A 26,077-nucleotide genomic window follows, 5' to 3' on the forward strand; every position below is an offset into this window, starting at 1 on the left:
CTCGTCATCAGCCTTACCTACCCTGTGCGGATGACACGGTGAACTCGTCAGTCAACATGTTGATTTTGAAAATCCAGCACACAGCGGGAAAACCGCTAGCGTGCAAGTGGTTAAGATGGATGCCGTGGACACCCTTGTTCGGCACCACTAGATTCGACAGACCCTATTTTAACCAGAGTGTCAAATATGCACCCCTTTTCATCTTCATCGCGGTGGCCGCCCACCCGTGGTGATTGGCACTGTGTGGTAACAAATTCTACACACCACACGCAGTACAGACGATAAATGTACCCCCTTTAAGATGGCCGCCGTAGACACCCATTGCCTAGTATCACACGGACTAGGCACTTCAAACCGGAGCCCTTCTAATACCAGGCGAACCCAGCCGAAGACACCAGCGGCCCGGGGACGGAGACGACGGTAGGTTATCCAGCGCGGTTCCACCCACATGCAAGTAAGTGCTGGATCCACTGATCCTGTGGGGACCATGTGCTAACCGGCGAAGCTACCGGGCGGGGAGTGGCGGGGGCCCTGGGCGGCTGGAGGAGACTGCCGGTGCACGTGGGTCTCCCCTCGCTTGCCCTACCGGGTCCCCCACTGTGTCCCGAGCCCGTGAGTTAAACCGTCGCCATGGCAACGCACCATTTGTAAGGGAATCCTCGTTCCCTTAACTGTTTAGTAAACCCCAGCCAACTTCTATAATACACAGGGCTCCTACCGTTGAGGAGCCCTGACGACGTGCCCGCCCCTGCTGGGGCCCCCGACCCCTGCCACAGAGGTGAGTTAGGCGGTTTGCCTCGACCAATACCGCATGGGCATGAGATATTGATCTAGACAAAAGGCATGCACTATCAGGAAAGAGTGCACGTATGTCATGGGCTCACATGAGAGAGTATTCGTATGAGTGGATACAGTTTTAAGATATTGCTAATTGATGTTTTAACAGTTTTAAAATGAGTGTACCACCAGCTGCTCTTGCAGCGTTTTAATAATAGGAGATGTAAGGAGGCCATTTTACCTAGAGTCACTAATCTGTAAAGATTAATAGGATTCAGGAGCCACACTCAGTATAGTGGGTAACTCCCATATCTCTGTCTGCTTTTTTTGTCTCCCTAGGTCATTTTACTTTTACAGCGACTACACAACGCTTGATCTGTAGTCACCCTGAGAGGTAGCACACTATTAGTAGCACCACTCAGTGTAGATATCACACACTCTGTACATCACTTATACTAACCGGTCCTGAAGAATTGCCACGGTATCCTTATGATCCACTAGGGCAAGAAACATGTTGACCCAGAGAGTAGAGCACAGTTTACATTGAACAGCCCTATCCAGGGTAGTGCCGCTCCATTTACAGTTTATTTTTAATGAGGTGGATTACCAATATAATAAAGCCTATTGACTTGGACTATCCAACCTTTTTTACATTTTAGCACGCACTCACAACACCATATCTACACCACCCACGGGCCACACACCCCCACTTCACCATACGGCTAAGGAACAAAAGATCTCCGACAATGAGCCCCTTCTCGGGTGCCCGTTAAGCATTCCAGCATCGGCTCAACGAGGAGCAGGTCCATATGATGAAGCATGACACCTAGCTTGCTGGGTGTGTGAGGACCCTAGTTCCGCAAAAGCGGGATCCCCATCCCTCTTCCTCCTTCAATTTTAGAATCCACCACTAGTCCATACCCACTACCACTCAACAGCTGGTGTGGGACACCAACCCCAGAGGAACAGCTCCCATTTCTTGTACCCACATTTGACCCAGACGGGCAAGGGCCCTGGACCTCTTTAAAAAGCCCACACATCCCCCTACTTGTTGAGAGATTAGGCACGGGTACGCCCCGTGGGATAACCAGTTACCAAATAGTGCTAAATAGCACTTACTGGACCACACTACCCAGTTCACCCCTCCCCTATCCAGTGGAGACAGTCCACTCATACTACAATATACCTCTCTCTCCCTTGCCAACGACAACATGGAAGACAACCAAGGCCTCAGCTTCGATGAGGAAGCAGTAGCCGACATCTTACAGAGAGCACCTTCCCTATTGGGAAATACCAATAATACAGCCTCAGGGTCCCATAACGAAGACTGGACCAATTTGACCAACCTGAAAAAGGACTGGGTCAAGATAACCTTGCACGGGGCTATGATGACCGAGTTTTTGAGGGCGAACATAGCCCCCAATGGGCTTATAATCAACATCGTACCCAGAATCTTTCTGGAAGACCCAGCATTCAAAAAGGACTGGTGCATGGTCTCGTGGAAATGTACCAGAGATCTCCTTGTCGTAATAATAAATACTGCCCAAAGACTAGCAGACTCACTGCTACTGAGGATACAAGCAGCAGAGGCGGCACTCAAATCAGTAGTACAATCGGCACCCTTCAGGTCCAAACTAGTGGAGATTAACAACGAGATAGCTGAAAACAAAGAATACCTCCTTAAACGCAAAGTAACCAAACTCCAAAAGGGCATCCAGAAATTCAATAAGGAAACAATATTCCCTTATTTGAAGGATGACTACACCTCATCCACCAAAGGTTACTCTTCAGATGATGGCACAGAAGGAAGCAGGAGGGGCTCGAATGATCGCAACTCCAGCTCTGATAGCAGGGGGGAGTACCAACCAGAGGAGAAACCGGAATTATCCCAACTCAAATTACAATCAGGCAACACAATTCCAGGGACCACGGCCACCTATGCAGCCCCCCCCCTTTTGGCAAGTACCCATGTACCCACAATGTCCCCCACAATACTACCCTTTTGAGAACCCCCTTTTTTAGGCAGAGGCTGGGGCAGAGGAAGAGGGCGCAACAGAGGGAACTCCAAAGTGGTACAGTGGCAGGATCAGGCCAATCCACAGGTAGAAACCAGGAGTCGAGCGAAGGGGAAACGGAATTAAAAAACCCTAGTGGTTAACCTTCCAGAAGGACCACTGACAGAGACATAAATAAGGGTCCTGGAGAAAGGCATGGGTTTTGTCCCTACACCAAGTATTGACAGATTCAGGGATAACTGTGAGATTCAAGCATTCTTCAGAAAGATCCGCCTTCTTTCAGGACACCATACCTGAGGAAACAAACGACTCAGGCCTTAGGAACCCCTCTACCTTCACTCCCCACAATGGGATGGTACCACTGGAGGTGTTAACATTTGAGAAAGCAGTCCTGAAAGATCTAGAGGAAATCCCCAGGACTAAAACATTCAACAACCTCTCCAAATCAGAGCAAACAGCAGTTAGGGCCCTAGCTGAAGACATTAGTATCACCATTAAAATGGCGGACAAAGGGGGTGCCACGGTGATCCAATCCACTGAAAACTATGACCGGGAGTGTAGACGCCAACTTAATAACACTAGATATTACACCCCCCTCCAGACTGACCCCACAACAAGACTAAAAACCAAGATCACCATTATGGTGAACGAAGCGGAGACAAATGGTTGGATATCCAGGAAGGAGGCAGAATTTCTGATCACCCCAGAACCCAAAATACTCTATTTCTACACGCTCCCCAAGATCCACAAAGGCACCACCCCAGTTCCAGGGAGGCCCATCGTGTCAGGAATAGGGTCCCTGTTGGAACCTCTCTCACGGTTCTGCGACCACTTCCTACAACCCATAGATACCAGAACACCTGCCTACATACAAGATAAAACAGATATTCTAGGCATCCTGGAAGGAATTACTGACACATCAAACATCAACCTTTTGGTGACATTAGACGTAGAACAACTCTACACCAACATACCCCAGAGAGAGACTCTCAAAGTAGTAGAAACCTGGTTGAGGAAGGAGGAGTGGTCATCTCCAACACCTGTGTCCTTCATCATGAACTGTGCTACCATTGCACTCAGCGAAAACGTTTTCGAGTAGCAGAATCAGCTATTCCACCAATCCCAAGGCACTTCTATGGGTAGTACGTTTGCTCAGAGTGTGGCTTGCCTATACATGGCCCACTTCGAGGAAAATGTAATTATGGGCAACACCAACCCATACCATAATAACATCATTTTATGGAAGAGATTTATAGACGACATTCTGATCCTCTGAAAGGCAACCATACTACGTGCTTGTCATTCTGTGAATGGGTTAATACCCAAAACCAACACCTTGGGTTCACCCACACGATCTCTGCTACCTACATACCCTTCTTGGACCTAAAGGTACAACTAAATGAAGAAGGGCTCACTACTACACTTTACCGTAAACCCACGGACAGAAACAGCTTATTACTCTACAAGAGTTATCACCCCAGGACACAGAGGGATAATCTCCCGTTCTGGCAGTTTTTGCGCTTGCGACGCAATTGTAGCGCCACGACTGAATACAAGACAGAGGCTAAAATCCTAGAGCAAAACCTCAAGAGTCGAGGTTACCCCACCAAACTGATTAGGGACTCATCCAAAAGTGCACTCAACAATCCCAGGGAAATACTCCTCCAAAAAACACCAAGGGAGGACACAGAATCACTGACATGTCACCTCGTATAATCCAAACTCTACACGCACAAAAGGGATTATCAAGAAACATTGGGCCATCCTCAATACAGGTTCATTAGACCTGCCAATTCCTAGGTTTGCCTTCAAGCGCACACAAAACCTGAAAGATGACATCATACTCACCAGACCAAAGGCCCAACAGAGCAATCAACAGAGGTCTCTCTGGGACCTTCCAGCAGTCACTGGGCATTACCCATGCGGTGGCTGCTCAGTTTGTAAGCAGACACGTATGACGAAAACCGTCACACTAGCCGGTACATTCACCTGGAATCTGAAACACCACACTAACTGCAATACCTCGAGATGCATTTACCTGATCACATGTCCTTGTGGTGATATGTACATAGGGATGACAATGAGACCAGTCAAGACTAGAATCACCGAGCACAAAAGCAACATCAGATGCCACAAACTAACCACCAAGATGTACACCCACTACCATGAAAAGGGTCACAACCCAGACTCACTAGAATGGGTGGCTCTAGAACATCTCCCTGGCAGTACATATAACACACTATTCAGAACTGAACAAAGCTGGATACACCGCCTCTCAACTTCTACGAAGGGACTCAATGATGAGATACCGTGGGCATCATTAAACAGGAAATGACCCTGAACTAACAGAGGTACCCATTAGTTGTTAAACATGACCACATAGGTTCCGCAACAGACCCCACCCCTATTCTGAAGGGCACTATCATTTCAGCACTGTGGTGACCCTACCTCATGCACTGCGCAACACTTGACAGATACTGGACTCCTAGGTTTTTGATAACGGACACCCAAGTCAGCATGTACTGTCACTCGAGCCGAAGCATTCAGAGTACACACCACCTTGAGTACCTATCAAAGATGGTTGCTGTAAACACCCTGGTATGATAACTGTCACTAGAGTCAGCAGACTCTGTCACCTGATTGATTGAACACATGACCTACATGAGCACAGAGATAGGAACTGGCTCGCAGTATTCGGAGTACACACCACTTGGGTAACCCCCTTTTAAGATGGATGCCGTGGACACCCTTGTTCGGCACCATAGATTCGACAGACCCTATTTTAACCAGAGTGTCAAATATGCACCCCTTTTCATCTTCATCGCGGTGGCCGCCCACCCGTGGTGATTGGCACTGTGTGGTAACAAATTCTACACACACCACACGCAGTACAGACGATAAATGTACCCCCTTTAAGATGGCCGCCGTAGACACCCATTGCCTAGTATCACACGGACTAGGCACTTCAAACCGGAAGTGACGCGGGGAGACCGCCCCCAGCTCCGAGCTCCCGGAGCCCTTCTAATACCAGGCGAACCCAGCCGAAGACAAACGCGGCCCGGGGACGGAGACGAGGGTAGGTTACCCAGCGCGGTTCCACCCACATGCAAGTAAGTGCTGGATCCACCGATCCTGTGGGGACCATGTGCTAACCGGCGAAGCTACTGGGCGGAGAGTGGCGGGGGCCCGGGGCGGCTGGAGGAGACTGTCGGCACCTGCCGGTGCACGTCGGTCCCCCCTCGCTTGTCCCACCGGATCCCCTTGCTTGCTCCACCGGGTCCCCCGATGTGTCCCGAGCCCGTGAGTTAAACCGTCGCCATGGCAACGCACCATTTGTAAGGGAATCCTCGTTCCCTTAACTGTTTAATAAACCCCAGCCAACTTCTATAATACACAGGGCTCCTACCGTTGAGGCGCCCTGACGACGTGCCCGCCCCTGCTGGGGCCCCGACCCCTGCCACAGAGGTGAGTCAGGCGGTTTGCCACGACCAATACCGCATGGGCATGAGATATTGATCTAGACAAAAGGCATGCACTATCAGGAAAGAGTGCACGTATGTCATGGGCTCACATGAGAGAGTATTCGTATGAGTGGATGCAGTTTTAAGATATTGCTAATTGATGTTTTAACAGTTTTAAAATGAGTGTACCACCAGCTGCACTTGAAGCGTTTTAATAATAGGATATGTAAGGAGGCCATTTCACCTAGTCACTAATCTGTACAGATTGATAGGATTCAGGAGCCACACTCAGTGTAGTGGGTAACTCCCATATCTCTGTCTGCTTTTTTGTCTCCCTAGGTCATTTTACTTTTACAGCGACTACACAACGCTTGATCTGTAGTCACCCCCGAGAGGTAGCACATTATTAGTAGCAGCACTAGATATCACACACTTTGTACAGCACTTACACTAACCGGTCCTGAAGAATTGCCACGGTATCCTTATGAACCACTTGGGCAAGAAACATGTTGACCCAGAGAGTAGAGCACAGTTTACATTGAACAGCCCTATCCAGGGTAGTGCCTCTCCATTTACAGTTTATTTATTTATTTATTTAATTTTTTTTAAAAGACGTTTATTAAAGTTTCAGTTATACACAGCGTCTTGCACACAACCCGGAGGCTGGCCGCTATACATCATACGGAAAGTATCGCAACATCAATGCAATAGTAACTGCCATCCTTGCCAGGACGCAAATTATGTAAACAACATCTGAATACTGTCGGATAGTAGTGTTCACAGACCTTGTCCGTCTCATTTTTACATTAAACAACCAAAAATTGTCTCTATGAAAAACTTAGTAAATCAGTCTATACCAACATCCTATAGGGTTACATAATATAAGCATTTACAAACGGGTCCTAAGTACATCGTCATATTACGGAGACAGTCCTCATCACAAGACACATCACCAGTCCTTCCTGGCACTCCCCACGCCACCATCTGTCCAGCACGGCACCTCTCGTAATTGCAACTATGACCCCCCCCGGGTGTATTCCAAGGCACACAGTTTATATCACAGTGATTGAGACCACCACCCAGCACATTTATTCCAAAAAACTCCTCCTCCGTGTCCCAAAAACACAGAAGGCCACCACAGAGCAAAGACATTATAACATCCCCTTCACGGGTCATCATCAAGTTCTAGCAGCTCTTCCGGGGGTTCACACAGGTTCCCCCGATACTCGTTCCAATTGTTCCAGATTCTTGACCATTTCTTAGGGCATCCTCTATGCACATATACTGCCCTTTCCGCTACCATTGCTGAGTCCATATCATTACACCATACAGTTTATTTTTAATGAGGTGGATTACCAATATAATAAAGCCTATTGACTTGGACATCGCAACCTTGTTTAAATTTTAGCAAGCACTCACAACACCATATCTACACCTCCCACGGGCCACACCCCCCCACTTCACCATACGGCTAAGGAACGAAAGATCTCCGACAAAGAGCCCATTCGCGGGTGCCCGTTGAGCAATGCAGCGCCGGCTCAACGAGGAGCAGGTCCATATGATGAAGCATGACACCTAGCTTACTGGGTGTGTGAGGACCCTAGTTCCGCAAAAGCGGGATCCCCATCCCTCTTACTCCTTCAATTTTAGAATCCACCACTAGTCCATACCCACTACTACTCAACAGCTGGTGTGGGACACCAACCCCAGAGGAACAGCTCCCATTTCTTGTACCCACATTTGACCCAGACAGGCAAGATCCCTGGACCTCTTTAAAAAGCCCACACATTCCCCTACTTGTTGAGAGAGTCATTCAACAAAGCCCTGACTGACAATCTCATAGGCACCTGGGCTAAAACTTGGTCCTGCCCACCTTTAATTAGATAGGTTGCACAACCCCACAGACCTGCTCCGGGTAACCCTGCTTTTTTTGAAGTAACACCCTCCTCTGGAAATCCTGGTAATTCTGACAAGGGGAATTTATTCAAACTCATTACCTTTTTCTTTTTTTTGCTGTAACATCCTACTCCAAAAAGCCTGGCAGTTCAGGTTTCCACTTACAGGATTAATCCAAAATTGTTTCCTATGTCCCATCCTCAGACAATTACCACCTGCAAGATAGAGAGTCAAAGAGATTTGAGGCATTAGGGAAACAAGTGTTCTCCTCAGCTAGCTGTGCCCTTCTGTCAGTCAACGTCAGCTGCTTGTTAGGTAGGTACTCCCATGCTTTACGAGTCATGGTTGTAGAAATCTTGCCGGCAGGTCCAGCGGAATTCCACACCAGCTTGGCACAGACCATTCAGGATCGCCAGGATGCAGCAAAATATCTCATATGGTCAGACCTGTATATGACCATCTGTTTAGGCAGACCAATCAGGATTTCACGCGCTTCTTGGGTGACATCCAGGTGTCACTCATGGAAATGTCATTTTATGATTTTAGCCTGTTTGGGGGATGGCCAGTTCCACTCTAGAGTGCTTTAAAGAAAGCAGAACCACAGTGCGCTCCCTCAGCCTCTCAACACCCTCAAGGCCGTATTCTCGACAATTCCTCACCTTTCGAGGCATTGCCAGGGGCTCCGCATATAGACAACATTAAGGCCCTTTATGCCATCAGCAGGTACCTCAGTCCTTTCAGAGTTAGGGTACGGGATTCAGCAGACATCGTCTAGGCCTATAAGAACAGTGAATCTCAGTTACCTACCTCTCTGGCAACAGCCGCCAAGCTAATTTAGTTTGTCCATAAGGGCACACACCCACCCTAAGGGGGGCAAAATCTGCCATTTTCACAGTGGGTTGCAGGCCATAGCATCCAACAACTGGGCCCCACATATAATTTCAAAAAGATTACGTCCTGTAATTTCTTTCTGACACACCTTATCTTCCGCCCACATTAGAAAGTTTTTTGCAGGAGGTCATTTTGCTCCAGGACGTTCAAGCATTTTGGAGCCCTAGGAAGTCCCAGACTTGATAAATTGAACTATTTTAGATCTCTGATTTCTCACTTTCTTGCTGCAGAGGGACAGATTATAATGCTCACCGTGGGACAGGTTGCATCTGTCCTGGATCCAGGAGACTTGATGGTAGCGTTGGACCTGCAGGAGGCCTAATTTTATGTTTCTGTCCTGCAGGCCCACAGACGCGCTACATGTGGTTCAAGGTGAGCTATCTCTATCAGCATCTCCAGTGCCCCTCTGGTGTTCACGGAGGTGATGGCGATGGTTGCAGCCTACCTTAAAAGTTCTGGTGTGCCTGGCTTTGCTTACACAGTCGACTGGGTGTTGAAGGTGGGTTTGCCACAGTCAGTCGTAGATCATCTCCAGATGACTGCGAACCTCCTCACATTGTTGGGGTTTACTATCAATGTGCTGAAGTGAAACCTGACTCCTTTACAGAGACTCCTTTTAATCTAAGTCATTCTGGATATGATGTGCTACCGGGCCTTTCCGCTGGATCTGAGCATCCAAAGCGTTCGTCCTACGTTCCTGATGTTTCGGCCTCAGTCCTGGATCTCAGTGAAGGTGGTTTTGAGGTTTATTGGACTCTTGGCCTCTTGCATCCTGCTTGTCGACCATACCAGATGTCATATGTGGGTCGTCAGTGGGATCTAAGGTCTCATTGTGCCCAGTACAAAGAGAACCTATTAGATTCCATCCAGGTTTGGAAACTGCTTAAAATCTGCAGTGGTGCCTGCTTGATCCTAGTTGGGCCAGCAGCAGGCCCCTTTTACTACCTCACCCAGAACTGATGTGGTGACAAATCCATTGCTGCTAGGTTGAGGGGGTCATCTGGGAAAGGTGTAGATCAGTTGACTCTCGTATCTTGTGGAGACCCTTCTCCACATCAACCTGTTGGAGTTACAGGCTCACGCTTAACCACCTAAGCCAACTGCACCGCAGCAATTCGCTTGGTTTTGAAGGCCTTTCTGCCATCCATAAAGGGAACACTGGTGCAGTTCTCATACAAAACACCACTGCCAAGTGGCATTACAACAAACAGGGCAACGTGGGTCCTGGGCCCTCTGCCAGGAGGCCCTGCACCTCTGGAACTGGATGAATTGTCAAGACATTTCCTTGATCACACACCACCTTGTGGTATTTTTAAACACCAGGGTGAACGAACACGGTTGGCACTGCCTATCTGATCATGAGTGGCAGGTGAACCAAAGGTGCCACAGGACATCTTCCTGCAATCGGGAGAGCCCAACCCAATCTCTTTGCCACTGCCTAGAATGTACCATGTCAACACTTTTGTACACCAGAGTTCCCAGGAACGCTCTTGCTAGGAGACTCATTCCTTCTAGAGTGGAGGATAGGACTTCTCTCTGCCTTCGGCTACCTCTCCTGCCCCTAGTGCTAAAGAAGTTCAAGAACGACCTGGCCCAAGTCGTTCTAGTGGCTCCGGATTGGGCTGAGAAATTGTGGTACCCTGAACTTCTGGACTTGAACATCTCTCCTCCGATCAGGCTGCAGCTTCAGGAGGCTCATCTGTCACAGCAGCAGTGTAGGGTCGTACATCTGGGCCTGCACATTTCACACATCTGTGAGTGGAGATTCAGCGGTGGCAGGTTACTGTATTTGATTTTCCTTCCAAAGATTTGGATATCATCCTTGCAGCCAGGTGTCTTTGGATAAAGTTTGTTCATGCCGGAAGCTGGGACAAGCTTGTGACTTCCGAAATACGGATCTGTTGCAGGCCAAACGTTTTGTTCCTTGCCATTTGTTCTTTTATAGGCCCAGTCAGGACTTTCAGTGGCACCATTAGAAGTATACCCAACATAAATGAGGGAATTCCCTGCCTCTTCGTGTATCTGCCTATTTTGATAGGAAAGGCAGGAGCTAATTGGCCTGTGATAGATATGCCGAATGTCCCCTACCCATGATGTGGGGTATGGTCCTAGAAATTCTCCTGAATACGTGCATGTGAAAAGGGTGAAGAATAATGTATTCCAAACATGCTCACACAGCAGTGGATGAACCTGTGCATACTTTGGGCATTGTGTACATGCATGATCCAGCAGTACCCTTTGTAGTTGCACCTGTGCAATGTGGGACTGTGTATCGGCTACCATAATAAAGCCCCAAAGATGCAAATAGATTGTTCCAGATTGTGCTCTCCACTTGACCATGGTCCTTTTCAAAAGCCCATGTTAAAGGTTATTTTCCTTATAAACCTTTGATAGCTTCTTAAATGTCTCCACAGAGCTCTCTCATTGGATGATGGTGTACATTTTCTCTGTAGTTCTGGTACCTGGAAGTACCGCACAGAACTATTATTTATATTACTGACTGCCGCTGAACTGACGATGGAGCACCTGGGACAGATACACTCATGAGATTGTGCTCTTTTGAGGTGAAATGAGGACAAAATCAATACAAAAATAAACATGCATGTACATCTACGATAGATTTATAGTTGCACGCCATTTTCCATCCTGTAGGATGGAACTAGTTCCTTTGATTTCTCTCAATGCCGAAAAAAAATAAACTAGCATAGGTAGCCATTTCCTTTACACAGATGTTCGAATGTAGGTTTTTGAATACATAGAAGTGGCGCTCTAGAATGCAGTAGTTTATAAAGAAAGTAATGTCAGGTTCAACAGCCTGATGATCCAAGTTCTAAATGATGATATAATCTACCAAAAATAGGACTAGACAATTAGTGCCACAGGTAAGTAGCCACTTCCTAATCATACTCTCCTGATTTTATGTTAGGTTGGATATGATTGTCCTGTGACATTTCTGTTATTTGTCAGTTTACTAAACTCCTCCCTACCCATCTGTGTATTTCCTACAGCACGACAGTGACATCTCAGCGTACACCTATGAGCGTACTTTAATGATGGAGCAGAGGTCTCAGATGCTGAGACAGATGCGCCTGTCCAAGTCTGACCGGGAAAGAGAGGTAAGAATGCCCTTTCTTCATTTGATGTGCCTTATCTAGGGTTAAAGTCAACAGCAGTTCTCTTTGAATTATTCTTTCGTCCAGGATTCAAAACTGTGATACCTATCAAGTGGTGATACATAGTAAAATAAAAACATGAACTTTTCAACCTTTGTTATAGTTTTTCAAAAATGTAAACAAAACATTCTTCATTTTACCAAAAATAATAACCTCAACAGTTGTTATCATTAATTATTTGAAAAACTGAATAAACCTATTTGGTATCCAATTTTTTTTTTCTTTCAATGTAAATATTAGAATATTTTAAATATCGCATGCTGCTATTTTATTACATAATTTCTGAACACGTGTATTGTGATTAGCTAATTTCTCCCATGCCATCTTTTAGATTGAATGGCATTTTCGTAATGAACATAGGCCTGTTTAAAAAAAAAATTGTGGTGCTAAATAAAAAGGGATTCTACTTAGGATGATTGGACAATAGATTTCCTCCTAGAACATTTTTTTGCAGAGACCGGGTTGGCTTATTAACCCAGCCAGTCCAGACTATTCTTTCTTTTCTTTCCTAACATAGCCTCTGTTAGGGCTTAAAAGGATATTTTTCTGGATAAAAACAGATTTTTGTAGGAATCAAAGGAGGGTTTTCCAGCCCATGAGGATTTAGCGATCTACTGAAATAAAGGTATGTTTTTATAAACGGTTAATTATTCCCTTATTTTAAAATACATATAGTTGTGTGTGACTTAATGAGTTTCCCCATTGGTAACAGATAATTCTGATCTGATTTGTTTTGTTTATGCTTGGAAAATGTCTTTAGCGGTCTCTGTGTTGACCCTAAGGACAATGACATAAAAGTTCTATGTTAATGTGAAATATATACTTTTCTAGGCGAGAATAATGGATTTTATGATTTTCCTCTTCCTTTTTCCCTCAACTTCAATTGCTTTATCATGTACACTACATATACACTATCATCTTTGATTTATCTTCTCCAGCACATAAACATCTATATAACATGTAGATCAAATTAACGCTTCAATATTCCTCATTAGGACAGTAGACTGTGCACATTTCAAGTAATTGTTGTATATATTCTCGAAGTAATTCCTCCAGGCATATCAACATTGAATTGATCCATGTACGGTTAGGTGGGTTTTGTTTTATTAAAAAAACATGTATAACCAACTTTGATTTGCATACAACACAACAAAACAAGACCACCGTCCATTAAGCCTGCACAATATTATTCAAAGCACTAATGACAGTCATTTCTCGCATCCTGTCCGTGGTATGCCCTCCACCTGCTTCAGATCTTCTCATGCTTATGGGTCATCCTTGGGCTTCGTATCTAGGATGTTACTGCTGAGCACACTCGTCCACCCTGCTCCGCCACTGTGCCATCGTAGCTGAGTGGGAGACCTATTTATGGGCGCTATCTCGATTGACAACCAACGTTGCCACCCCAATAAAATGTGCTCCATCCTCTACCCACCCACGTCCTCCAGTAACCACAACAAAGGGTAAGGACAAGCTTGTGTTCCAAAACTGCAGAAACCTCCCTCCCAATTCCCTCCCAGAAGGGAAGAAGCCCCAGGCAGGAACAAACTTTGTGAAAGAAATCTGCATCTGGCAGAGAACGTCTGGTGCAGTTGGCTTGGGTGGTCCTGCCAGCTCGATGGAGCCACAGTGGGTGTGGGGGCGTCATGTGCGTAATGTGTAGATAAGTGAGCTAGACCAGCTGGAGGTGAGTGGAAATAGCCAATTTCCAGGGAGACAGGCAATCTAGCCTCGCACCATTCCGCATCCTCACGCTCCCCCACCCAGGCCCCCTACTTCCGTCGCAGCCTGGGAAAGTAGTCTGGGGCATTAATAACTAATGAGCAATAAATCTGGGAGTTGGCCCCCGAGTGAAGCTTTTACATCAACAATTTAGCCTTGAGGGGACTGAACCTGGGAGCTGAGTATTAGATAGGTGAAGAAAAATCGATGGGCATCTTGACGAAGTAAGTGGGTTCAAAGGACTGGGCTGTTAAGGCAATGGCCTAGTTTGGAAGTAGATGGTATCACCTGGTGGGGGTGAGACCATACTCCCCTAAATATTTACTAGACCCTAATCATGAGAAGTTTCTTAGGGCTCCCACAACACCAAAGATTGTCTGCAGGGAGCAATGTCACTTGGGAGTAATTTAATAATAATTTTTACCGATAGCCTGCAGAAGTCTGATAATTATAGGCGGTTTCTCCATATGTTGTACAGACATGACTTCCTATACTATGTACCAGGGATATTGAGCATCTGGGTTTTTCAAGGAGCACCTAGATATATATCGACTAGGACACTGATTTATGCCCATTACCCAGCAGGTTTCATTTCAGGGAACGACCTGTAAATCTGGCTCTTATAATTTGTAATAAAATAAGGCATGGTCCCCCTCTGCAGCTGTGTGTGGGTCATTTTAATTTAAAAAAATGTATTTAAAAGGTTTTTTATAGTGTAAACTAGACCCTGGAACGGTATCGGAGCCTTACAAATGTTACATCAAATAGATAGCGTGATAAACTAGGAACAAAAATATGAGTAGATAGCATAAATTATGTCAATACCAGTAGATCCAGAAGGTACTCAAGCGTGTATTAGCCATTCGTCCTTAAAATCAATTACAGATGCTGGTTGATTAACTAAAGTGTTGGGATCAGGATAAAGTTTTGTTCATTAAAAGCAGTTAAAATTATTTTTTGCAGGGAGTGCTTGAAGGGTTCTTTCTGATTACCAGGGGCAGGGCGCTCTAGATCCTAGGTGCTAGTTTGGAGAAAGCAAGGTTGTTTGTTTTTTTCTAAATTTTAGAGGTTTCAATAGCAAGGTGCCTCTCGACGTTCTGCCACCGCCTAATTATTCCAGTTCATCGGCTAGATACCTTGGTGTGTTGAAGTGCAAGGCTTTGTGTGTCATGCAGGCAATATTTTGCTATGTTCTTGCCTTATAAGAGGGCCTGTTTAGGGTCTTTAGATCAGGGGTGATGTGGTTATTCTTTTTGGAGCCGGTGACGAGTCTTGCGGCTGCGTTGTAGGAGGCTCTTAGTGGAGCCAGTCATGATCTCAGCAGACCACATATGGTTGTATTCCCGTAGTCTATTCTGGGTAACACTAGACCTTGCACGGCTGATTTGAGGTCGTCGGCGGGGAGGAAGGGTTTTAGTTTTCTAATAATGTTCTTATTAAAGTTTGCTCTTCTGGTGGCTGTGCTGATGTTTTCCTGCATGGCGAGATTCTTGTCGAGTGTTACTCTCAGTGATCTTGTGGAATCTATGATGTGTGGTGTGCAGTTGAAGGCTGTTAAGTATTTCATCCAATCTTCAATGTCTTCGTGTCCTCGTGGTGGGGTAATTAGGAGGAATTCTGTTTTCAGCGCATTAAGTTTGAGGTGGTTTCTTGTCAGCCGGTTGTGCGTTTTTTGCAGACTTATATTGAGTAAACAGATATCATCTGGGGATCATATTTTTAAGGTATAGTTTGGGATCATCCACATAAATGTGGTAATGAACATTGGAGAGTTTCAGAATTTTGGTTAAGGGCTCCATGAGTGGATTGAAGAGGGTAGTTGATAAGGAGGAACCTTGAGGGACTCCCAGGTTCGCCGCCGTTGTAGTGGACTGCGATTGGTTAATCTGGATTCTTTGATTTCGGCTGTCTAAGAAAGAGACAAACCATTTTAGGACAGCCCCTGATAAACTCATTCTGTGTTCAAGTTAGTCCAGGCGATTGTTATGTTTGACTGTATCTAAGGATAGGTCTAGGAGGATTAGGAGGCAGGATTTGTTTTGGTTTAGTATTATGAGCACGTCAGCGACAATGTGTGTCAGGGTTGTTTCCTTGCTATGCTCCTGACAAAAGCTTGATTGGAACTGTTCAATGAGGTGGAATTGAGCTATGTGGCTGCATAGTTGGGAATTGACCCATTTGTCCAGTATTTATGCTAGAGTAGGAATAGTGGATATTGGACAGTAGTTATCTGGGATTGTGTGGTCAGATGTGTTTTTTTTTTTTTAAGAATGGGGGTTACCTGATCTGCTTTTAGGTTGTTCGGAAGGGTTCCTGGCAGTAGCGAGGCATTTGCTATCTTTGTCCATAGGGTTATTAGAGAAGTTTTGATCTCGCTGACGATGTTGGCTGGAAGAGGGTCCCAGAAGAGATTTGAATGTTTACGGTTTGTTAAGAACTTGAGAATGGCATTTTCGTCAAAAGTTTTTAAAGTGTTCCAAGACGCTTTGTTTTTTAGGATAAGTCCGAGTTGGTTAGGGGTTTGTACAGACCACTGCGAGTGGGGGATAAATGGCGGTATGATTGTGAGGTGTTCCTTTGCTGTTTGGTTTTCATTTTCTATCTTTTTAGATTTTTCAAGGAGGTAGGAGGCAAATGTGTTGCAGTTTTGTTGCGAGTTGGGACCTAATGAGGAGGTGTTGGGTTGTTGAGAGGGTTGTTGTTTAATATTTTCGAACAGTTTTCTTGGGCGATTTCTGGCATTGGTTAGTTGAACTTTAAAGAAATTTGCTTTTGAGATTCTGATGTGTTTGTTGTATGTGCTCCTTCGTGATCTCAGTTGCTTACGGTGTTCTAGGGACGAGGAGGATCTCCATGCCCGTTCAGCTGGTCTCAGGTTGCGTCTTTGTTCATTTAGGCTCCCATTGTACCATGGTTTTTAGTCTTTAGAGGACAGTCTTTTCAGCTGAAAAGGGGTAACTGCGTCAAGAATGCTAGTCATTGAGTTGTTATAGTGGGTTGTGAGGTCATGGACATCTGTCATATCCGCTGGCAGCGGTAGTACGTTGTTGCTGAGGGATGTCAAATCATTGAGGTTAATGTTGCGAGTGTTCCTTTTCCATTATTTGAGTTTCTTAAGCTGGGGTTTGTGTCTTTGTTGGTTAGGTGGTAAGGAAGGTGATACAGTGGTGGTCTGTCCAGTCAGATGGGACGATCGATTCATGTTTGATGGAGTTTGTCCTGTCAATGTCCAGTGTAGCACCCAGGTTGTGCGTTGGGCTGTTGCATATTTAACCAGGTTAAGGTCTTTAAGGAAGGTTTTTAGGCTATTAACTGAGGGGGTCGTTGTGGTTATTCAGAGGAAGATTTGGGAGCAGTGTTGTGCCACTTTGGACGAGATGATTTCCATGATTTGTTTGATGAATGCTTGGTTTTGCCTGGATGTAATTTACATAGGGGACTGTTGTTGCTCGCAATGTTTATGCATTTGTATTCACAGGTGGGAAGGTCGATTGTTTGTGACTGATTTACCATAGGTTTAGTGCTGTGTATACAGGCTATGCCACCCCTAGTTCTTTTAGGTCTGTCTGTTCTCATAATGCCATAGCCTGGCGGGATTAAAATGTCCAGCAAAGTGTGTTAAAAAAAATACGGAATGGTGGTTACATACACTAGAACATAAAATCTGTCTGTGCCCTTCAAGCAGGGTTAGTTTAGTTTTTCCATTCACTGAGCAAGGATCCCAAGTAGCTATTTTCTGTTAGAAGTTTTTTCTCTGTTTGCCACAAGGCTCTTGTTCTCACTTAAAGTTTTGGACACCTGGTGACTTTTTGCTTTTGTGTTATTGTGTTTCCGTTCATCATGGCTGCTATCATTGACATGTGTCTTTTCTTTGGTGTAAACATGTCTGCCAAGGACTACAATAATGTGGGTGGTCTACCTTCTAGACTTTCATACCATTAAGAACTGTAATATCTGCTAGAAGATGTCTTAGAACACTGAAGAACAGGGAAGGGATTTGCCTCCAAGGCAAGCAGGGAGGACCGCCTGGAGATTACTCTGACACTGCTTCTACCTGTCCTCTTTGATGGGAATAGAAAGAGGGTGGCTTTTTTCCTATGCAGTGTCTGAGAGGATCAAGTCACCTACCCCTCCCCAGTTGCTTGAACCACCAAACCTCAGCATAATGAGAACAAGTGGCTGATGATGCCCATCTCAACATGGCACATTTCACATCCTTCACTGTCCAGAGAACCGATTCATAATAACCACATACTCTATCTTTGAGGCAAGAAAGGTCAGATCATAAAAAACACACCTACAAAAGACCGAGGAGTGATAGACCTCCTGATAGCCCATTCCAAAAAGGAACACAACAGGGCAGAATGACCCACAAAATCATACAAAGGCTGAGGAGAAGGTCCTCCTAGAAGCGTAGTTTCAGAGATGTGTAAAAGTGGTATAAGGTGCAGTAGGGAAGTGTTTCTGGAGGCAAAATTGCCAATGTACTTTGTTGATGTTACAAATGGGGGTGGGGTCGCACACTACTCACACACCGGCGGTATCTCCCCTAAGGACTATGGTTAATGTAGTTACGTGTTCCGTGATGCATCTTCTTTCGCTTCTCTGCTATCTTCGCTGTCTTCACCATCCCTGGACACGTGTTTCGGGGTATCACCCCTCCTCAGCAGGGATAGGCTGTGTTCTGGGGTTGCCGGTGGCTGCCAAATATCTGCCCGGTTTAGTACCACTCAGGCGTGCAGGTGCGGGGTCCCTGGCTCGTCAGCCAACTGCTCAAGGGAGCTTTAACATTACAAATGGGGGTGGCTTCAGTCCTTTCTTCCCACCATCCAATATGCACTGTGAAAATCCCTGTGCCCAAGGTGCAGCTCCTGGCAGGGCCATCAGAGACAGACAGCGCCCTAGGGTACTTATGTGAGCCACTCCTTACTCATTCTGTACTCTCAAGAACTGCACAGTGTGGCCGGGAAGTTCTTCGAACCCTGCATAGGCCAAAGCTGCCCTTTGCTTTCTTTTCCTTTTCTTTTTTTTTTCCATTCTCATTGCTTGGTATCTACCTATAAGTGCATGATGGGAAATAGCCAGGGCATAGCGGAGGATAACATTGTCTCCCTGTTCTCCACCATTGGATCGTTCATGGATCCACTTGCTTGAATCATTTCCCAAGGTTGGGATGGGAACCTCTAATTACATACAACATCAGTAAGTCATAGAAACATGATAAAACCCATTGTGTTAGTACACTATCTGCCTCATTGCAAATTACCTGAACTCAAGCCTGTATGGTGATAATTACCTGAACTTCAGCCAGTGAGGTAGAGGTGATCTGAACGCCACTGTACCCAGAAGCCACCATAGTTCAGGTTTCTATAGCTCATTGTGTGTGCCGAGAGTCTCTACAAAGCTTTTTCTCCCTGAATAGGAGGCTTTAATTTTTTTATTTTCTCTACCACCTCAACCTCTTAGGTAACTTTTCCTGTAGGTCAGTTGTCATTTTTCAACATGACTGAAACATCTGAAAAGGCTCACTTCAGGTTTTGTGGTAAAAATTGCCTTCATCACTGTGCCACCGGAATCAAGCTACACCTTGCTGAGGAGCTCTTATCCGAGCGAAACCGGTCCTAGTTTGCTTATATTCCAGGTCAGGGATAACCTCGCTTGGCAGTTCAGGCTGGACTGTTCCATGAGGAGCATGGCAATGCTAATTTGAGTGATTGCCAGTCACTAAGATTAATTCAAGCATTCATCCATTACCTTGTTGCTGCAGTGGACACCCTAAGTGTGACAGGAATGCCCAGACATTGGTCTTGTGCTCACTGTGCCACTGGAGTCAACCTATACCTGGCTGATGATTCCTTATCAAAATGAAACCTCCTAGTATTCTTCTATTCTGGTTCAGGGAGGTCCTGGCTTGGCAGTTCGTGCTGGACTGCTCCCATGAGGAGTAGGGCAAAAAGCTGATTTGCATGTGGCTGGATCCAAACTGAGGTGTTAAGGTGAGCGAAAAACAATAGAATGGGATTCGGCCCAAGCGATTTCCAGTGGCTGAGATTAATTCAAGCATTCCATTCATCACCTAGTTATTTCATTAAGTGATCTGCACAATAATATACATTTCCTAGCTAATGTAAAGGAAACTTTATAATTCTATTGCTGACACTGAGGCGAGGATTATGCTCTCATTCCTTACTTATTCTCACTTTAGTCAGTACAAGCCCTCAGATTTGATTACATATTGCCTTTAAAAAGCCTTTCAAACCTATATTCCCCGACCATAGCCAGATGTGTTAAGTGTGTGATGCAAGAAGCGGGTGTAGACACTTCGCAATTTGATTCACACTATTTGGGCGGTGCTATGACATCCAAGGTGTTCTCTTTGGGGTCTCGACTGAAGGATAATATGAAGACAGCTGACTGTTCATCTGCTTCTATTTTCAAACATTTCTACTTTAATCCGTCGGAAGAAGTGTGTTTGCTGGGCATATGTACGCTTTAAACTAGCATAATCCTTTCCACTTGTGACATAGAATATACATTTTCCTAGCGAACTTGAAATAATGTTCAAAATTCTATCAAGGACACAAAACCAAGGTTTATCCGACCCGGCAGACATGGTAAGAGGTGTATCTGTTTTGTTGACCCAATTCTACGAAGATTAAGGAGTAAGCAAAATGTTTCTGTCTAATAGGGGATGGATTGTCTCTGTATGAACGCCAGGTCTGGTGGCTTAGTGGACTGATGCTTGCACTGTAGGGGCCTGTGTTCAACCTCATGGTCACAGGTTCAAATCCTGGCGGGTCCACTCACCCTTTCACCTTCTGAGGTTGACAAAATGAGTACCATTGAGTTTGGTAACAATAAACATCTGCTGTTCAGCGCCAACATATGCTTTACAAATACATATGTTGTTATGTAACTGTCATTCTAGAATATATGTATGTGCTATGTCTTATAATATGCTGTGATGCTTAAATTTGCTAGGACATAATGTTCGGTAATCAAATAACATGAACAACTGGAATGTGTTCAAAAAGGATGTGGAAGTTCAGTTCGCAAGAAGAAAGAGGATCAGAGGCTAGTCGGTAGCAAATAAATATGTGGATAAGGACTGCCTTTGGTTGTTACCAAACTAATTTTTTTTCCCCGGGCCTCATTGGAAAAGTAGTGTGTTATGTTACTGTAAGTGCTGCTATTCGATAAAGAGGAGCATAATCCTCACCTCCCATTCTGACGTAGAATTGCATACATTGCCAGCACCCACATCATAAGCCTCTGGAGTGCAAACTTTGTTATACATTCTTGGGTAAAAAACCTCCAGAACAGAGAAAGCATGGTTTTGCACAGGCTGAACCATCTGGCAAAAATTCTTTTCAGGTTCTACAGGTTGTATGACGAAACAACGTATTACGGTGCAACGCATGCGTTACAACACAAATGCCTTTACCTCGCATAAACCTTACCACACATATTTTTATAACAGATATATGCCTTTACCACGCATGCCTTTACAATGAATTTCGTTGTAAAGGTATATGTGTGGTTAAGGGTATGGGTGGCAACGGTACCCCGCGCGGCCCCACTGACACTCCGAACAGTTTAAGCAATCCAATCCCAGCCCTGAAACCTAATACCGGCACCCGCTGCAGCCCCTCCCCAGCCTCCAGATTCAAAGTATCCCTACACCTCAAACACCACTCCTCCCCTCTTCTTAGTCCTGTAAACCATCCTGCCCCCAGCCCTGAGTCCTATAATCTGGTACTCTCCCCCCTGTAAGCAACCCGAGCCCTAATGCCGGACCCTGTGTGGCACCAGCCCTAAAACTCAATGTTTACCGTTGGCTTCTAAAGAGGGCACAAGAACGTATTATGTTCCTCCAACACATAGGTCTTTTTTTTTTTTTTTTTACGAAAGTGGAAAAATGAAACTAAGAGAAAAGACTGAAATGTGGCTCTGAAGATTGACGTGACGTCTTTCCTGCAGCGGGTCTCTATTTTGAGGTACAAATGCTTACTTACGCCACGCATATTCCTTTAGCACGCCTATTCCTTTACCGTTCATACCTTTTCAATGTAATTCGCTGTAAAGGCATGCTAGTTGTGAAATCACGCATGGTAAAGGCTATGCATGGTAATGTTAGGTGCGTGGTAAGGGCGGCGTTGTAAATGCATTGCATGGAAACACCTGCTTTATAGCGGCTGTTTCTTGGCTCTTCACCATCTTTGTCAAAAAAAGGCACAATACAGACAAGTCAGGTGCAGAAAAGGGAAAGATTTCTCTTACAGTCTTAGCTACGGACAACTCTGCCCGAGAAGAACGCACCAAAGGTGCGTAAAAGTGGACACAACATCAAAGCGCCCTTCACCCTCCAGAGGTATGCCTGTCTCATATCAACCTGAAAGCTGTGTTACTGCAGTGACAGAGAATACTATCTCACATCATTGATAAAGACAGCAGCGGCATCACCTGTTAGATTTGAACTTACCATTCATGCTTTATCAGCTCACATGTCACTGACCCAGTCTGCAAAAAAATAATTGAAACTGACATTAAAGGGGTGTAATGAGGGATCAGACTATGATGACCCTTTTGGACCAGCATGCAGCCCAGTTAAACTGATTGTCAAATGGCAGGATGCTGACCGTAATCTGGATCCAGATAGTTAATACTCTCCACTGGCCAATTCATGTGGATATCATGGGAAGGATAAAAGTCACGCATGAGGGTACTGTCTCCAGAACTCTAATACACAATATGACCCATATTATGAACAGAAGTACCATGGTAGCAGATGCAATGAACCACCTACAATGCAAGCGCCAAAAGATATACTGCATGAACTTCAATCCATGGTGCTGTATTATTACACCGTCAATACTTCATCCTACATTACCACAGCAACCAGTACCCCCTCGATTGGTAGTGCCACAAACACAGCTACGTGAGCCACCTGCTTTTCCCAAACAGCCACCACCTCTGTTGCCTCCTCTTACCCTGGATCCACCACCTCATGTTCCAGATTCTTCTGGAGATGATGTAGTACAAGGTGAAGAAGAGGCTTTCAACAAAATTCTCCTACTGAGGACAATAATGGAATGATTATTTTTCATACTTCCAGAAGATGTGGAACCTCCTCCAGCCGTTTCCCTGCTAGATGACAATGCCAAGTTTTACACTTCGTAATGGGCTACGAGGAGATTAGTTCTCCTGTTGTAAGGTCCAACTTGAAGATCACTTCATATTTGGGTTTAGAGATCCACCTTGAAAGGCACCCAAGGCCATTGCAATTGTAGACCATATCCCTTTTGAAGGGAAGAAATGCATGCAAAACTTGGTTTCTGGATCAGTGATTGTACCTACACTTTGTTTAACCAGTCACTCAAAAGCAGATTATGTTGTGGCTCAAGCTGCACAGAGCTTACTGTTAATCAACACCTTGTACATGGACTCCTGACAGGGGAGATCATTGCATGAATGCTTTTGGGGGAAGAAACTCCTCACTTGCAACTAATTCCACCCAGCTAATTCCACCCACGCTGTCACTTCCGAGTTCCATCTTGCATAGATATGAGCAGCAGATGTGGAATGACATAGCTCTAAATCTAGAAATCATACCAGAATAAAGAAAGAAGTCGAGGCTATTTTTCAAGCTGAAACGATGCATCTATTGCGATCAACAACACTGTCTTGGATGTATGCCATGTGTGATTTTGACAGCTAATACAACTCTTTAACTAGCCTGTCCTACTTAGCAAAAGAACTATTGGAAGCAAGCATTAAGACTGCAAGCAATTAAATGGATGTAATTTACAGCTAGCTTTATATCGCAAGCAGCCCCAGTTAAAAACAATATGTGACAATTAGGTAAGCAGTCTACAGGCCTTTCTTTCAAGTGACAAATTTTAAAATGGATATTAAGAAATTCAGGCAAACAGTTGAAAAAGATGAACACCCAATCTACTCCATGAGAAAAAGTAAAAATATTGAGAAAACAATATAAAAAGCAGTTCAGGGAAATCTGAAATCAAAGACAGACGTGTTCTGGGCAAAGCTAATTTTTAGTGCAAAACAGATTAACTCTAGCTTATTCTGAATTAATTCAGACCCAGGCGGCAAGGTTGGTTTATAAACTCCCTAAATACCACCATGTCCCCCACTTTTAAAAGCATTACATTGGCTACCACTTCTTAAACGCTCTTTCTTTAAACTTGGTTGTTTGATTTTTAGAGCTTTGGCTGGCACTGCTCCTGTCTTCATTGCTGCCAAACTCAAGGCTTATATCCCCACCCACGACCTTCGGTCCTCTTCTAAATTTCTTTTGTGTATCCCCCGCTGCTGAAGGAAGAAACATGGCGGCATGAGCTTTTCCTTCTTGGCCCCGCCCTTCTGGAATTCCTTACCTTTTCCCATTAGGACTTCTGCCTCCTACATGGACTTCCGCAGGTCATTGAAGACCTTGCTCTTTCTACAAGCGGTTGTAGAGTAGGTTGCCTCTCTGTTTCCCTGGTACGTCCGTCCTCAGCGCCAAGAAACCGTTTGGTCTACGAGCGCTCTATAAAACCCTTAACTTTAACTTTAACTTTCTGTGAGATAATTAACGGGCTTGATAGACCTGTTAATGTAATAAATAACTCAGATGGGCCTGAGGAAGCATGAGCCATGTACCTGGCGGATAGGTTCGTCGGTGGTCCCTGTTCTAAGGTATCCAATGCAGAAGAACACACAAGACTTCCAATCAACAAAATGGGTTTTACCATTGTAATACATGGAACTGATGAGCACAAGAACCCTGTAATGTATGGAACTGATACGCACAAAAACTCTGAAGCACTGGTGTTATATGGGAGTAGGCAAAAAGACGGAAAAACGGTAACAAATAAAATAAGTAATACAAAAGGCACCGTCAACAAAGCTCAATACATCATTGGAAATGCATATAGGTATGCCTGCGTATGAACAGCAATCCTGGTCACCCATCGAGGTCAAAAAAGTTATATCAGTGGGGCAGCAAGATGGTGCGCCTGGGCCAAACGGTATCCAACAGGCCATCTTTAAACTGGACCCTCATACTAGGCAATTGCATTATATGCTTTATATAAAGACGTCTAACTAACTAACGGGCTCTATCCCAACGAGCTGGCGAGGTTCAATAATCTGTTTTTCAAAGGTGGGCATCCATCCAATCTAGCCAACCACAGGCTCATAGCACTAATAGACTCAGAAGTTAAGTACTATGCTTTTGTAATCCTAGCAGACATTATCGAGTTGTCCAATAAGAACTACATGGTCCCAGTCAACCAGACATGATTTAGAAGTGGGTTTGGTACAATCACAATCATCTTGGTAGTTTCCTAGATAGCAGATAAATGCAAGTGGATGTGAAAAAAGTTACAGCTTTGTTTTAGGGATCTCAAAGCAGCATACAACTGTGTAGATCGCGTGATCTTGTGGAAAAAACTAAGAGAGACAAACATCCCAGCTAAGATACTACGAGCTATTGAATGATTGTACTCGCAAACCTGGATTCAAGTAAAGTTGGGATGTGGCACAAGGCTTTAGATGAAGACTGCTACGAGAAAAGGCCTGAAGCAGGGGTGCGTGTTGGCGCTACTTCTTTTCAACATATTCATGGCAGATCTATCACGGAGGTTAGACCAGGTAAATTCGCATTCCACCATGCCTGGGCCCCCTAAGCCTATCACACCTATCCTATGCGGATGATGTTGTATTGATTAGTTGAACAAAAGTTGGATTGCAAACGCCCGTTAAACAGAAAAACCATTTAATTGCTAATAAACTTGAAATTAATACAACAAAAACTAAAACAATGACCATTGGGAACCAACCTGGGCCACCGGTTAAGACCCGACTGGACGAGATGATACTGGAGCAGGTTAACTGCTTTAAATACCGGATACCAAATACCAAATTTCCTTTAGCACAAACAGTACATGATAAAAAAGGGAAACGCCCTACTCTCTGCGTTTTACACACTTGTCAAGGAATTTAATGGCCCCTCTTTCAAGCCATTGAGAGTTGACCAGTTATCTAGTGCTGAGGGGGGTGTGAAACCAAGCGACATGTAGTACCCCAACATGGAAAGTGAGTGACTACTCGTAAAGGGCAAGTGGATAATGGTACAACA

The 26,077-nt window shown here is 44.9% G+C and overlaps 1 protein-coding gene across 3 annotated transcripts in view; it reads left to right on the plus strand.

Annotated features, from left to right (window-relative positions):
• The window catches only part of SLC12A6 (solute carrier family 12 member 6), a 784,900-nt gene that overhangs the window by 674,452 nt on the left and 84,371 nt on the right, over nucleotides 1–26,077 (plus strand). For all 3 annotated transcript variants that reach the window (XM_078644820.1, XM_078644821.1, XM_078644822.1), the window contains one exon: nucleotides 12,049–12,156. In XM_078644820.1, the coding sequence (XP_078500946.1) occupies nucleotides 12,049–12,156 (108 nt within the window). The remainder of the gene's footprint in view (nucleotides 1–12,048; nucleotides 12,157–26,077) is intronic.

The sequence above is a fragment of the Lissotriton helveticus genome, chromosome 5_1 (assembly GCF_964261635.1).
Source record: "Lissotriton helveticus chromosome 5_1, aLisHel1.1, whole genome shotgun sequence".
Lineage (NCBI taxonomy): Eukaryota > Metazoa > Chordata > Amphibia > Caudata > Salamandridae > Lissotriton > Lissotriton helveticus.